This window comes from Malaya genurostris, chromosome 3 (assembly GCF_030247185.1).
Source record: "Malaya genurostris strain Urasoe2022 chromosome 3, Malgen_1.1, whole genome shotgun sequence".
NCBI lineage: Eukaryota > Metazoa > Arthropoda > Insecta > Diptera > Culicidae > Malaya > Malaya genurostris.
Genome location: NC_080572.1, coordinates 263562648 through 263578071, shown reverse-complemented (window position 1 = coordinate 263578071; position 15424 = coordinate 263562648). Strand labels below are relative to the sequence as shown.

Sequence of the window (15424 nt, the reverse complement as noted above, 5' to 3'; positions counted from 1 at the left end):
AGGAATAGGAATAGGAATAGGAATAGGAATAGGAATAGGAATAGGAATAGGAATAGGAATAGGAATAGGAATAGGAATAGGAATAGGAATAGGAATAGGAATAGGAATAGGAATAGGAATAGGAATAGGAATAGGAATAGGAATAGGAATAGGAATAGGAATAGGAATAGGAATAGGAATAGGAATAGGAATAGGAATAGGAATAGGAATAGGAATAGGAATAGGAATAGGAATAGGAATAGGAATAGGAATAGGAATAGGAATAGGAATAGGAATAGGAATAGGAATAGGAATAGGAATAGGAATAGGAATAGGAATAGGAATAGGAATAGGAATAGGAATAGGAATAGGAATAGGAATAGGAATAGGAATAGGAATAGGAATAGGAATAGGAATAGGAATAGGAATAGGAATAGGAATAGGAATTGGAATAGGAATAGGAATTGGAATAGGAATAGGAATAGGAATAGGAATAGGAATAGGAATAGGAATAGGAATAGGAATAGGAATAGGAATAGGAATAGGAATAGGAATAGGAATAGGAATAGGAATAGGAATAGGAATAGGAATAGGAATAGGAATAGGAATAGGAATAGGAATAGGAATAGGAATAGGAATAGGAATAGGAATAGGAATAGGAATAGGAATAGGAATAGGAATAGGAATAGGAATAGGAATAGGAATAGGAATAGGAATAGGAATAGGAATAGGAATAGGAATAGGAATAGGAATAGGAATAGGAATAGGAATAGGAATAGGAATAGGAATAGGAATAGGAATAGGAATAGGAATAGGAATAGGAATAGGAATAGGAATAGGAATAGGAATAGGAATAGGAATAGGAATAGGAATAGGAATAGGAATAGGAATAGGAATAGGAATAGGAATAGGAATAGGAATAGGAATAGGAATAGGAATAGGAATAGGAATAGGAATAGGAATAGGAATAGGAATAGGAATAGGAATAGGAATAGGAATAGGAATAGGAATAGGAATAGGAATAGGAATAGGAATAGGAATAGGAATAGGAATAGGAATAGGAATAGGAATAGGAATAGGAATAGGAATAGGAATAGGAATAGGAATAGGAATAGGAATAGGAATAGGAATAGGAATAGGAATAGGAATAGGAATAGGAATAGGAATAGGAATAGGAATAGGAATAGGAATAGGAATAGGAATAGGAATAGGAATAGGAATAGGAATAGGAATAGGAATAGGAATAGGAATAGGAATAGGAATAGGAATAGGAATAGGAATAGGAATAGGAATAGGAATAGGAATAGGAATAGGAATAGGAATAGGAATAGAAATAGGAATAGGAATAGGAATAGGAATAGGAATAGGAATAGGAATAGGAATAGGAATAGGAATAGGAATAGGAATAGGAATAAGAATAGGAATAGGAATAGGAATAGGAATAGGAATAGGAATAGGAATAGGAATAGGAATAGGAATAGGAATAGGAATAGGAATAGGAATAGGAATAGGAATAGGAATAGGAATAGGAATAGGAATAGGAATAGGAATAGGAATAGGAATAGGAATAGGAATAGGAATAGGAATAGGAATAGGAATAGGAATAGGAATAGGAATAGGAATAGGAATAGGAATAGGAATAGGAATAGGAATAGGAATAGGAATAGGAATAGGAATAGGAATAGGAATAGGAATAGGAATAGGAATAGGAATAGGAATAGGAATAGGAATAAGAATAGGAATAGGAATAGGAATAGGAATAGGAATAGGAATAGGAATAGGAATAAGAACAGGAACAGGAATAGGAATAGGAATAGGAATAGAAATAGAAATAGGAATAGGATTCCTATTCCTATTGGATTGCTCTGGTTTTGCACATTCGAGCAGAAATGACAATGAAACACCATAAAATAATTGCACTCCTGCTCGAAAGTGCAAAACCAGAGCAACCCACGTCACCAGTGTATTTCAGTGAAAACGGCATAATAATAGCAACAAGAAACCGGACTTTGGCAATGAGAGAAAGTGAAAATGGAACTGTGAGGATTGGGGCTGTTTGAATAGGAATGGAAATGTATGATGAAAGCAGGAACAACAGGAATGCAGAGATTAACTGTAACATAAGACACTTGTAAAATAAAGATGAAGCCAGAAATTTTAATTGCTTGGAAACTAGTACACCCTTTCTCAAGTGTACAGCGTATCATATTTTAAAACATGTTATGGAAAAATTGAATAACAACTCCTATAAAATCGCGAAAAAATCATCAAAACATTCGTTTACAGTAGGCTGTAATTTGTCCTATAAATCACAGCGCCTCGACAGCAAATCACAATTCAATTCCACTTTGGCGCGCTATTATTACGAATCGTTTTCAGCGGAAAAACGAATCATTCGAATCCACGGAAATCACAGACAAAAGAGAAATCCTCAACCCATTTGAATGAGAGGACTAAAGAAAACATGAAAAGAAATTGAATTTGAACAAAAATCAAAAATTAATTCTATGCGATCCGATGTAGACATCCTCTCCACAAACATTTCCCCCCAGGAGTGGGTTTAAGAAATCGAAACAGAATAGCATTCCAAATAGCACCGCCGCGCCGTCTCGATCCAAAATCGAAAGAAAACAGATTGTACAAAATTGTCGCCCTTTGAACTAACCCGCCCCGCACAACAAGTCAACACAGACGAAATCAGGCGAGAAAAATGTGAAAAATGGTACCGGGCACGTCTCCACCCTCCGACGAAAACAGAGCGGTGTGACAACTTGTCCCTACATTTATCAACTAACCCGATTCCAGACAAACAGTGCAAAACTATGCGAAACCTAGGAAAATTTTACGGTTCAACCGGCAAAGGAACCAGTTCCAGTAGGATGATCGTCATGTTATGCAAATACACGATAAATACAATCATCCGTTTCAACTCGTAAGAAAATGAAATTTTTGGTCCTATTTGAGGGAAAGCAGTGAATGTGAGAAGAGCGGTTTATTCTGAGCTGAATCCGATAGAAACACTGAAACCGATTCCAGAGGTAAGACCGAAAAAAGTGGAAATCAAGTCAAGTCAAGCATCATTTCATCACGTATTGCATGAATCGTCAGCATTTCTCTTTCGATTTCGTTTTTCTCTCATTTTTCGATTACTTCATCGGTTTTGTCAATTTGTCACGCCGGTCTTCATTGAAACATCTTGCAAAAAGACGTTGCATTTTGTAGAGATTTTCCCCGTAACAGTCGGGTATCGAACACCGAATATCGAGTCTCAACAAAATGTCAAACATCAATTATTCAGTAGCACTGTCAGTTCCTGGATTAAGGATTTATTTGTTTTCTTTTTTCTCTAAGCAAATTTCGATTGTTGCAACATATTGCTGCCAATCGTGAGTTTTATCCGCTGTCCCCTTCGACCCCGTTTTGTGTTTAAGTGAAACAAAGCACTCACCTGCACCGAGCGGCAAATTGATCGGTTTCTGGACAACTTTTGCCACCGTAGTGACAACACACTCCTTCTTCCCTTCGGTGTCCTCTCGGACTGAGATGCCTGCTTTCGATGATCCGGAACCGAGCGTTACAACCGACGATTGGCTCTGGACTTGCAGAGGTTTTGCCTTGACGAAAGTGGCATTCGCTGAACTGGCCAATGTTGCAGTATTGACGGTAACGGCGGTGGCAGAGTTTGCGATGATGGAAGCAGTAGAATGACTAGAAACATTGGCAGCTGAAGCCGGTGTAGAAGCATTACGAATCACCAAAATAGACTGTGACTTATCGATGCGTTTAAGCGTACGAAGCAGAATCGGTCCTTCGGTGGATCCGTTCTTACTGAAGCGTTGCTGAAGAAAGATTGGCCCGCCCTCCGAGCTGATGGCCGTTTTTTTGCGGCCATCCGATTGCAGCAGGATCGTCCCATCGACGGCACTGGTTTTAATTGCCGGTTGAAACAGGATAGTGTTGCCGGACGAGGTCGCCACTTCCGGGACGGGTTTCGTCTTTAGGCGTTGGTGTTGCAGCAGGATCGGTTTGTCCTCGTCGTTCAACAAACTCAGTAACTCGTGGGTGTTTTGTAGGATAATTTGCCCGTTTTCGGATCTTGATCCACGAACCAGTATAATGTTGCTATGTTGCGCCGGAACCGACGTCTGGGAAGCCGCTTGTGCCTGCTGAAGTTGAATCTGCGAGTGAAGCTGTCGGGAAGTCGCTTCCGTAATGGTGACACTTTTACTGTCCAAACCGGTGATGATGGCACCCCCGGGAGCGGTCGTAGGAGTCGAAGTGGTAACCACTTTGGTGAGTTCATTGCCACTGACCGACACATTTCCGGATGAGGTGGAAATATTGGTTCCTTCTTCCGCTGGAGGACCTGAAACGATGGCAAAAAACAAAATGTGTTTCAATATTTTTTTTCCGAACTCGTCAAAAGTTTCAAGACGAAGGACCTACTTTCAGGTCAAAAGCCAGAATGCCAACCCATAAAATCAATCACCCTCGTGTCCACCTCCTTCCCACGTTTTACGATTCATTCAAAATACTACTGTGTCTACTTCCGGTACGGCTCAACCTTAGGATTAACAATGTAACAGTCAAAGTTTTTCTTACAAACCCGGATTGAAAGGCCTCAGTCAGCTGTAAAATCGTTCATTGTCAATCAATTTGGTCCCCATCAGGGCGCACCTGCCCGTGAGCATCGACTGCAAGCGACAAGACAAGCATTATAGCTAGACAGCAAACCGTAGCAGTCGAAGTTGAAGTAAACCTTTGACTCGATTGCATTTGAGACATTCCATCGCCGCGCCGTTCCACCGGAACGAGATGGCATGGGGCATAGAAATAAAAACCTGTTCGATTGTGCCCTGCCATCCCACGCCGGATGGGGGTGGGAATCGCCGGTCCTACCGTGACACCAATACCGGAAGCAAGCTTTAACGAACATCTATCAGCCCCTCATTGGTTCCACACAGGCACGTCACTTTGCTTCGGTAAGCCGAATGATGTAACGCTGCCAAAACACAGACGTTTTTACTACATCGACTTACTTGGCTTTTTAGACTTACGTTCCACGTTGGATCATTCCGGGTTTCTTTTTTTTGCTTCGCTGCAAAATTCTGAGCTTTTCCATCGATGGAAGTGTCGTAAAATTGACTAGAATTTGGATTTTCACGGTTCGTTTGACAGAGGAAAACGTCGCTTCGCTTCTGGTTTGAGAAGTACGGCTCGGGAAGTGAAAAATCATCTCAATAACCTCTTTGCCATGGCTTGCTTTGATTCACTGCGTGGATGCACAGAATGTTCATGTTGGATTACGAAATCTACGCGCTGCCAAAAATAACTTTACATTAGGTACTTTCTTTAAGTACTTTCCACCCAATAGTTACGGTGTTGCGTTCAAAAAGATAATTTTCCACTAGAAGGGCCAAAGTAGCTTCCACATGATCCCATATATACAATAACTGAATTGTAAATTATGAGCAAATGAGATCTTCGTTACGTTTGCATTCTCAATATTATCTGCTCGTACGTTTCAAGAAAGATTATTCAATTTTGACATGTCACATTAATTCGTATTTTTCTAGCAGACTTTAACCATTCGATTAGAACAGAGTTATATGACACTCAAACACTTGTACAACGTATTCCAAGATACTTCGAATTAGTTGCCATTGTAGAAACTTCTGCACTGATGAATACCAATTTTCCACACCTGCTATGTTTTTCTGGTGATCTGAAAAACCAAAATGTGAATTGTTTTTTTAATCATCAGCGTAGAGTAGTTTTCTAGATTCTTTGCAAATGCACAGTTCGTTGATGAATAATGCAAATATCTTGGATCTCAAGTGACTTCCTGGAAAAACACCAGTTGATAATTTGCATAAACTTAAGTGTGTTTTATTCATTCTATCCAATGGCATACATGATTCCAACCATCTCTGACCAGCGCACAGTGGTTCAAAAGCGCAATTTCACACTCTTAATAGATGATTGATAGGAACGTGGTTTATGAGGTACAGTATCTTCAGCAAAGTTGCTCAGAATGATAGACGACATCTTGTGAAAAATTTTATTCATGTGATTAACTCCCGTATAAGTGAGATAAAGATATTATTTTAGTTCATGGCCTACATAGGGGCTAAGTTACTTAGACAAAGTTGGTCAGAAAGTTATTTCAAACAAATTTGCTGAAGGTACTATTCCCATAACATGAGTGTAATTCATGATATAATGTATTTTCTGAAAAGGGTGTCATAAAACCAGTTTTTGTAAGAAAACACATAAATTTTCAATTTATATGAGTTTTTCATGATATACAAAGTTTTTAATCATTAAAAACTCTATGAAAGCTCTTTTGAAGTAGTTGAAAGCTCTTTTGAAGTAGTTTAATATGTAAGTAGTCTCATCTGCACCTTTCTAGGCCTTTTGATGATAGACAAGTTGAAATTTTGTAAAAAAGAACATTAAAACTGGCTCTATTTCATTTAACTGAAATGATAGCAGAATAGTATGTTTGAGAAAGTCGTGTAGTTTCTAATGATGAAAAACTTTGTATAGCATGAAAAACTCATATAAATTGAAAATATATGTGTTTTCTTACAAAAGCTGGTTTTAGGACACCCTTTTCAGAAAATACATTATATCATGAATTACACTCAAATTACGGTAATAGCAAATACCTTTAGCAAATTGGTTTGAAATAACTTTCTGACCAACTTTGTCGAAGTAGCTTAGCCCATATGTTTGCCCTGAACTAAAATAATATCTTTATCTCACTTTTAGGGGGATTAATCACATAAATGAAATTTGCCAAACGATGGTGTCTATCATTCTGAGCAACTTTGCTGAAGATACTGTAACTCAAAAACCACATTCCTATGAGTTATCAATTAAAAGCGTGAAATTGCTCTTATGAACCACTGTGCAGCGGCAGGAAGTCAACGTTGAAACAAAATTCTTCATCAATTTGAAAATTCACAATATAATGTAATAGTTGCGATTCAATTTTCGATGGTAGAAATGAAAATTCCAATGAAAATTAGTAAATTCTAAGTTGTTGAAATTTTCTTTCAAAACAAATATTACGGTGCAGTAGCCAAACCGTTCAGGGTAAAGACTTCTCTTAAGTTATCATCATTTCAAGTACTCTAACACTTAAGTATTTATTTGAATTATAGTAGCTATATTCCAGGTACAGTGCTAAGAAAACATTTTCACTTATTGATGGATTCAAAACTGCAATCACCATTAAAGACAGAGATCCGATACAATGTTTCATTAAGGCGACCGTGGACAGAAGCCAAGGAAAATAAATTTAAAAGTAATGGTGAAACAATACTTTTTCATATAGTAATAGTATTTGTGACTAGAGAGGAATGGAATAACAATATTTGTATGCTGAAAAGAATACAGGTTCAAGAACAAAATGTAAACATTGAAACTATTCAAATCACCTAGCAGAACAGAGTAGACTTATCTCATCGTCATGCTCATTCTGGAGTTAACAAATTGCAATCATGCGACCAAAAGAATATAATGATTGTGCCAAAGAAGATAGTTTACTGTTTGCTTCGCTTGGTTCTTGGCATTTTTCTTATATTACATAGTAAAAAGGAAGCTGTTACAATATATTTTTAAACAGCAACCTTCCTCTGACATGTTACATATGAAGCTTCCATATTCAAAAAATACAAACCAGGAAAGCAACCTCACCCAGAGAACATTCAAGTGACACTTGACGAGAGGGCTTGATGACAAATCGGCTATTTGCTCTGAAAAGATTTATCATGCAAATTTGAAGATATAATTTCATATATTGACGAAAATATTTTAAAAACTTTACCTATTGATAATAAAATTATTGCATCCAGTATAGTTTCTAAATTCCGTGTTATTGTTTTGAACTGGCAGTTCTTCCACTGTTTGAACTGATGAGTCCCGCACATACACACTACCCAAAACACACTCTATCAACGTATTCCATCTATTTTTCTATTGATTTTCGCGAATGAGCGCTGCTTTCCTCTTCTTAGATGGACGAGGCATTTTGAAAAGATTGCAATACTTGAATTGTTTGTTTTTTTTTGCATTCTATAGCGACGGTAAATAAGACAACAGAGTTGCGGATAACTTGGAGGGGAAGCAATGTTTGTAACGGAAATAAGGGAAATGTTATCGTTTTTTTATAAATATTGCAATTTTAGATTGTGACGTACGAAAGTAATTTTGATCCGTAATTCTAACTATATCAACGTGCGCCTAATTGAAAATAACGCCATTTTTAGTGCATTGCAAGATTTTTTCTCTAATTATGTATGGCATCACTGCCAATATAAAAGGGTGAAGCAGGCCGGTAAACTTTTTATCGTGGATTTTTGTAAAATTTTCAAAACCAGAAATGTGAGTTATTCAAAAGTTTTATCATAAAATTTTTAGATCATAGGATAAGTTTACCGGTGAAGAACAACTCAAAAGTGTGTCATAAAGCTTACTTATATCACAGAGCTATAAACAGCAGTTGAAATCTTGAGGTGAGTGAAAAATAATAACATTCTAAGAAGAAACCTTCTAATGAAGGTCCGAAAAAGTTTTGGACAAATCATTCTTCAGAGTTGATAGTTTATCGTAAACATATACCAATACGATGAGTGATTATGTCACCAAATTGCAGTAGCAATTCTGCCCCTACGCGTAGAAAAAAATGTGTTTCATGGTTTGTTTACATCTAGAGCAGGGCAAAATAGAGGAAGGTGGAGTGGGAGGGTAAGCGGTTTCTTGGTTGCCATTTGTGGCTCGCTTCCATGGTTAAGGTGACGGTTTCAATCAATACGGTAAAAACACTCTCTATGTCAAATACTAGGTGTTTATAACAAGAAAATTTGCAGCTGTATGTTACGAACATTCATTTCTGCCTTTCTCTTATAGAAAGGCTATGCAACCACTGTGAAAACCGGCTCATATACCATTCGACTGTATGTGTATGTTTATGTATGTGTGTATGTGACGAATAATAATTTTCTCAGATATGGCTGAACCGATTTTTACAAACTCAGATTCAAATGAAAGGTCTTATGGTTCCATAGACTGCTGTTAAATTTTATCCCGATCCGACTTCCGGTTCCGGAATTACAAGATCATGCGTGCAAATCTATGATAAAATGCGCACTCTATAATCTCGAAAACTTCTGAACCGATTTTCACAAACAAAGATGCAAAAAATAGGTCTTGAAATTCTCTTAAGAAAGTTTATCAAGATCCGACTTTCGCTTCCGGTATTACAGCGCAATTGAATGAATTCCTCATAACAGCCACATACAATCGTCATCGTAAGGTTCAAATATTTAACCTTAGATGGAGCGGTAGGTAACATTAGTTTTGCGTTGGATTGCTAATAGGGGTTCAAATTCAAAACACGAAACATAAACCCGTAGGAAAAGTGGTCTGGTTTGGAACATCCAAAGCTCAATTATTTTAAAAATATTTTAGATTTCATCACATCTACTGTTTGAAAACATGTCTACCCATCAATTCGATTAGATAAAATCAAACATTTTTGATAATTAGTGGTCGAAACTACTATTAATAATGAACAAGATCTAACCTGCATTCCATGCCATTATTATCGTCAAAAAAAATTAACAGTAATTGTTGTCTTCTTTCAAAAAAAATTAACTATAATTTTGAGATGTGTTTACCTTCGTCAACATTTCCAACAACCCCAGAAGGGCACCTCTAAAGAATTTCTCATGGTAAGCTAGAAAAGCTAACGAAATATTTTAGTCGGGTGTGAATATTTCCTTCTATCACGAAGAAAATGTTCACTTTAATTCACGAGAATTGGGACGAAATTGTTAATATTGTCTGACAAATTTAGCAATATTTATTCAAGTAAGTGTGAATGCTCCTCATTGCAGGGACATTGCATGTCCCCTACTCACGATACTTTCCAGATTGGGAATAAAGTTGACTGTGAAATTTCATTGATTACAGCTTTATGATTTGTACTAGGTTTTTATGTTTTTGCTTTTATTTCACTCATTTTATTCCTTCGCTTGCCTGCTTCAAGAGGATTTTGATCGTACGGTTGTAAAATTTGGATCAAAGCGTGTTTGGCCATGCAGAAGCGGCATCGGCAGAACATTTGGTGTTGATTGGTAAATGTTGATGATAAAGTGCTCGTCAATGGAAAAGAATCGGTCTGAGGGTTTCGAAGCGGCTAGCAGGTGCTGGTGTCTACTGTTGCGAAATGAGATCAGAGCAATCTCATTCACTGCATGGTGGATACTAATAAATTAATCTAATATATGGCGTAATAAATTAATCTAATATTTTGCACCTCATTGAATATTCTCTCGGAGGTGAAGAACGATTTGTTTCATACTATTTTTTACCTATACAATACCATTCCATGACCTTCTTTATCCTCCACTTCCAATGAGGAACAATATTTGTCCATCAGCACTGATTTCTGCTTCCGAATATCTAATACTGACAGCAATCCAAAAACATCAACGCAAGCGCACTTTGGAAGCGTATTAGGACATGCGTATGCGGAATCGGGTGGACTGTCACATGCCAAAGAATGAGATTGAGTCGAAAGCGACACGAACGCTCCGATCGAACCAAGGGAAACTCAATGGAACGAAAAAATCGAGGTGTCGGTTCTTGAAAAAGGAAAGCAAATCAACAGCGAGTATTACTGCGCTTTTTCGGCCAATTTGGCTCTCTCTGGCTTTTATCTGTTCACGATCATCAAAAAGATGGACCATCAAATTGACACCGCAGAGGAGTATCGCAAACGAGATTGGGAAGAATTGTTGGAAAATGTGTGCCCACCAAAAATAGGGACAACATTTAATCACGCCGACTTGCATAGTGACGAATGATGAAAATTACAGCAACAAACATACTGGCGTCGGTAGGCACTACAAAATTCTCATTTTGAGAAGTCTAACATGATTTCAAACAATTTGTTTTGTATCACGGACACGTTTGGCGTTCTTAGTATACAAAATAAGTTCATCGAGTTTATCATTTGAAATTCATAGTTTCTTGCATTAAAAGCATGAGGATTAAAAAAAACACGAATTGTTAAAAACCTGTCTGTATGCTTGATGACAATCTAGTATAATCAGTCCTACCAGAGAACGTCCTGAGTTCGCTACTGGTTGGTGCTTACGGGGGTATCATGTAAATAACACGTACAGCGAGCGAAAGTTGTAGACTAAAACACACGCGCCCCCACCCACCCCGCAGAGGGCCACCGCGGAAATGCGCGGAAAGTTTTCGTAGAATGAAACGTAATTATATGAACCTACATACAAACAGGGTAATTTTTCGTCAACGGAAAACTTTTATTTCTTCTGTTCTCAATTCTCATTTGTGTCGTGCAACAAAACAGCAATAGAGCAGGGCTAACTTTGCAACGAGATGACTTTTAGATTGCAAGTTTTTGCACGTGTAGGAAAAGGCTTGTGTAAACTTTTGCTTTGTTTTCAGTTTTGTGGAGGTTAAATTTTTGTCTAAAAATGTGCTGTGTCATTCATTATGAGATTTTGGTTGCATTTGTTATGTTGCTGTTTAGGGTGCTTAAAGTAATCAAAACAGAAATTGAAATGAACAACGAACCAATTAGATCTCAACTTCCATTCTATTCAGTGGAATTCAAATAGTTACATAATGGTTTCCAGTTAAATCTTCGACTAGATTCAAAACAAAGTACACCTTCGCTATCAAGCTGCATTTATGGGTTGTTAATTTCATGATTTACTTCGAAAATCGACTGTAAACTGTATCCGGTCTTGTCGTTCGGAAAAGAGCTTGCCTCTCGGTCTGCGGAAAACCACACTGTAAGAAACCAGTTGACGTCGCGGCTAGGAGAAGCCATTTCCCATTGTCATATCATCGTTGTAGAGCCGACAAACTCGACCTCACGAAGGCACTAAGGATTATGTAGACGTCACGGTTGCTAACTCAATCGGTTTGAGTCGACATTCGAGAGTGCCGCTATTTTAAGGTAACGAAGGTAATAACGTCATCAATACAGCATATAGCGTTTCATTGCAAAAAGTATCCAAGGAAACGCACACATTTGAATTTCAAATTAGAATATCTCTCCTGGAAAATATCAATAGATCAAACCGAAAACATTGACATCGCTCCATGGAGCAGCTAAGCAAAAGCAAGTCTTGATTTAAACTAGTTTAGATTCCGGACCGGTGCGATCATAAACAACCCCAACCATTTCCGCCATCGTTTGGACACGGACAGCCCGGGAAGTGAACCAGGATAACGGAACGGAATAGAACCATCGATACGGCCGGTGGTGGTTTCGCATGTTTCCCAACAACCCAACTTGCGTTACATGCCGGGAGTCGCAGAAGCTAAACGCACCGAACCGGTTGATGCCCACGTGCCCGGGCTTCGTGGCGTTGGATTGGATGTTCCGGTCGGTGAATTCATTGCCGTTCCGAAAGTAGACGAATAAATGGTGTCGAGCTGAAGGTGTGTAGTTATTTCCGAAACTTTATTGCCATTCCGATTTGTATACGATCAAAATTAGTTAAACGTTTCATTGAACGAAAATAATTGCCCTGGATGGGCAATATGTTTTGGGTCGTACGAACGAGTTTATGTTCGGATTTTTATGGCTGTGGAAATTAGGGCTCGGAACATTCGATTGATGTGTTGAATAGTGTAGGATTTCGAAGGCAGGTAAATTCGTTTTGGCTTCGAACAATCAAGGTTGACATAATCATTCTCAAAGATTTACCTTCTGCAGAAGCTTGATTCAGTTAATATCCGCACGTAAAAAATGAGCTCTGAAAAAAATGCAATTGAATAGTCAAAATAAAGTTTCTTTTTTTGTTGCACTTTCAGGGAAAACAGTTCAGCAGACTTTTCCAATTCTGAGATCTTTAAAATAAAAAAAAACTGCTTCTAAATATGTCACATCATCCTTTGGACAATTTGTTCGCCCATTTCAGCGATCATCTGTTCAGTCCAAAAGTATATCGAGACTGTTTTGCAGCTTCCACATTATTACCCTCGAATGAATGAAAAAATGCGTTTTTTCTCAGGTTCTCTTTACTTTACATGTACTTGCTTATGAACTCATTTGAAACGAAACCTTTCTTTGCGTCCGCAAATTGCTTGCCGAATCAGAATCTAATTAGGAAAAATATTTCTATACCTACTGCAGACATCTTCTCGATTTCTACCCGGAGCCTAGCCACAGTCCAACTTCACATATGTTTCGTCATCCTTGCATCCTAGTTAACTACATCAAGATCGATCTTTAAAACTTCCAAAATTTTGGTCATTGGGTTCCACCAAAATAAGAAAAAGAAACTTCGCATAGGCGGATTCTCTGGATGATGATTTCATTTTAGATCTCTGGCATTTTGGTTACACATATTATACGAAACATTAATTTTACGCTAATGGCCAACGATTCGAAAGTTATTCCTTCATCGTGAGAGCAAAATGACTAGACATATTTTTGCCTCGTAGTCGTTTGCTCTGAAGATGAAAGAATAACCTTCAAAACGTCAGCTGTTAACGCAAAAAAAGTGTTTTAACAAAAACCAGTTGCCAAACAAACCTTCTTTGAATTTGAAACCACACAAATCGCAATTGTTTTGTCACTCGTTAAAACGCCAAGTTCAACGTTACAATTCACAATTTTTGAAACAGTGCATGTCGAATTTTCAAAGCGGGTGTTCTGAGCGAATTTGCTTCATCGGTTACTACTTTTATCAATCGTGATAAATCGTATGCAACCTGTACCATTGGAAAATAAGTGTTTCCCGAAAAATCTGCCGCGAAAGTACCACCTGAATCGATTATGGGCAATAAAAATTAATCCATGCGTTCCGATATTAAATAAATAAAAAATAAATCCTAAAACTAACAACAGGAAAGGTGATAAAATCTAAATCAACTTGCTCCGAATCCGATGAAACTTTGAAAATTAATTGATTAGACTGCTTGAAGAAACCACAAACTTTTGAGTTTACTGACGCCATCAGGGTCTGTGCAGACTTCTCTGCAATCGATTTAGCTGCTTTTGAAATTTATTTCTCGGTACAACACGCACTCCATTCGCTTTATACCATTCCAAAATAACTTTGGTGTAGTGACAAGATGCCAAATCAGACAAGAATAGCATGGGAACGTCATGGGTGCATAAGAATGGTAACAATCACTTTTTTAGGCATTCGTTACGGTATATTTCCTAATTTACCGTTCCGGTAGTGATAAGGCTCTGATTTGTTCGACCACAGCTGCATATTGCCTGCCAAACCACACATTTTTCGGGAAACTTGACCTGTGTCTTTGTCCTGAAATGTTTCTCTACGCCGTTCGGTTGCTTGGCAGTATTGAAAGAACTTCCAGGAAGCTGCTTGAAACTTACTAACTGCTCGATCTAAACGCTTATGCTCTTTGCCCTTTGTCTTTTGTCCTTTGCCCTTTACCCTTTGCCCTTTGCCCTTTGCCCTTTGCCCTTTGCCCTTTGCCCTTTGCCCTTTGCCCTTTGCCCTTTGTCCTTTGCCCTTTGCCCTTTGCCCTTTGCCCTTTGCCCTTTGCCCTTTGCCCTTTGCCCTTTGCCCTTTGCCCTTTGCCCTTTGCCCTTTGCCCTTTGCCCTTTGCCCTTTGCCCTTTGCCCTTTGCCCTTTGCCCTTTGCCCTTTGCCCTTTGCCCTTTGCCCTTTGCCCTTTGCCCTTTGCCCTTTGCCCTTTGCCCTTTGCCCTTTGCCCTTTGCCCTTTGCCCTTTGCCCTTTGCCCTTTGCCCTTTGCCCTTTGCCCTTTGCCCTTTGCCCTTTGCCCTTTGCCGAACAAATGCCCAGAGGCAGAACTCGAGATCAAGACGTTCTCCAATCCGTAAGAATCTGCCGATTGAACCTTTTTTTCTATTCCTTACTGGGTGACGATATGTGAGCTATTATTGATTCTCATTTACCTTAAAAAATAGATTGAACTACTTTATTAGTGTTTGTGTGTTAGATTAGATCACTAGAACGAAACTTAAGTTTAAGCAAGGGGTGGGTCGCTTAGAGCAGTGTGTCAATCACACATTAACACAATGCATTGCTGCATTTCTCAATATTGGCACTTTCGCTTTCATTCAGTTGCACAGGTTGCGGCACACAAAGGACTCACTTTTGACAAGTAGCTGTTTCCATCATATTACCTGCACTGCTGTTAATTATTGTTATTCCAACGGTAAAATAAACACAAGTGAATTAAACATTTGATCTTTTCTTGCTGCTAAGTGAATGAAGTGAATTTTGCCAAAAAAAATAAATTTCAATATCTTGACATAAACTAGCCGTGTCATAACAGTGTTTCCAATTGTTTCATGGGGTACAATACTTAGGCTCACATTATATCACGTGTGGCACAATATAGTTTGTGTTAAGCGACTCTCCCCTTTAGTTTAAGCCATGGTGGC

The 15424-nt window shown here is 38.3% G+C and overlaps 1 protein-coding gene across 15 annotated transcripts in view; it reads right to left on the bottom strand.

Annotated features, from left to right (window-relative positions):
* LOC131436556 (calmodulin-binding transcription activator 1) overlaps nucleotides 1-15424 on the bottom strand; it is a 477355-nt gene that overhangs the window by 333031 nt on the left and 128900 nt on the right. For all 15 annotated transcript variants that reach the window (XM_058605326.1, XM_058605327.1, XM_058605332.1 and 12 more), the window contains one exon: nucleotides 3428-4345. In XM_058605326.1, the coding sequence (XP_058461309.1) occupies nucleotides 3428-4345 (918 nt within the window). The remainder of the gene's footprint in view (nucleotides 1-3427; nucleotides 4346-15424) is intronic.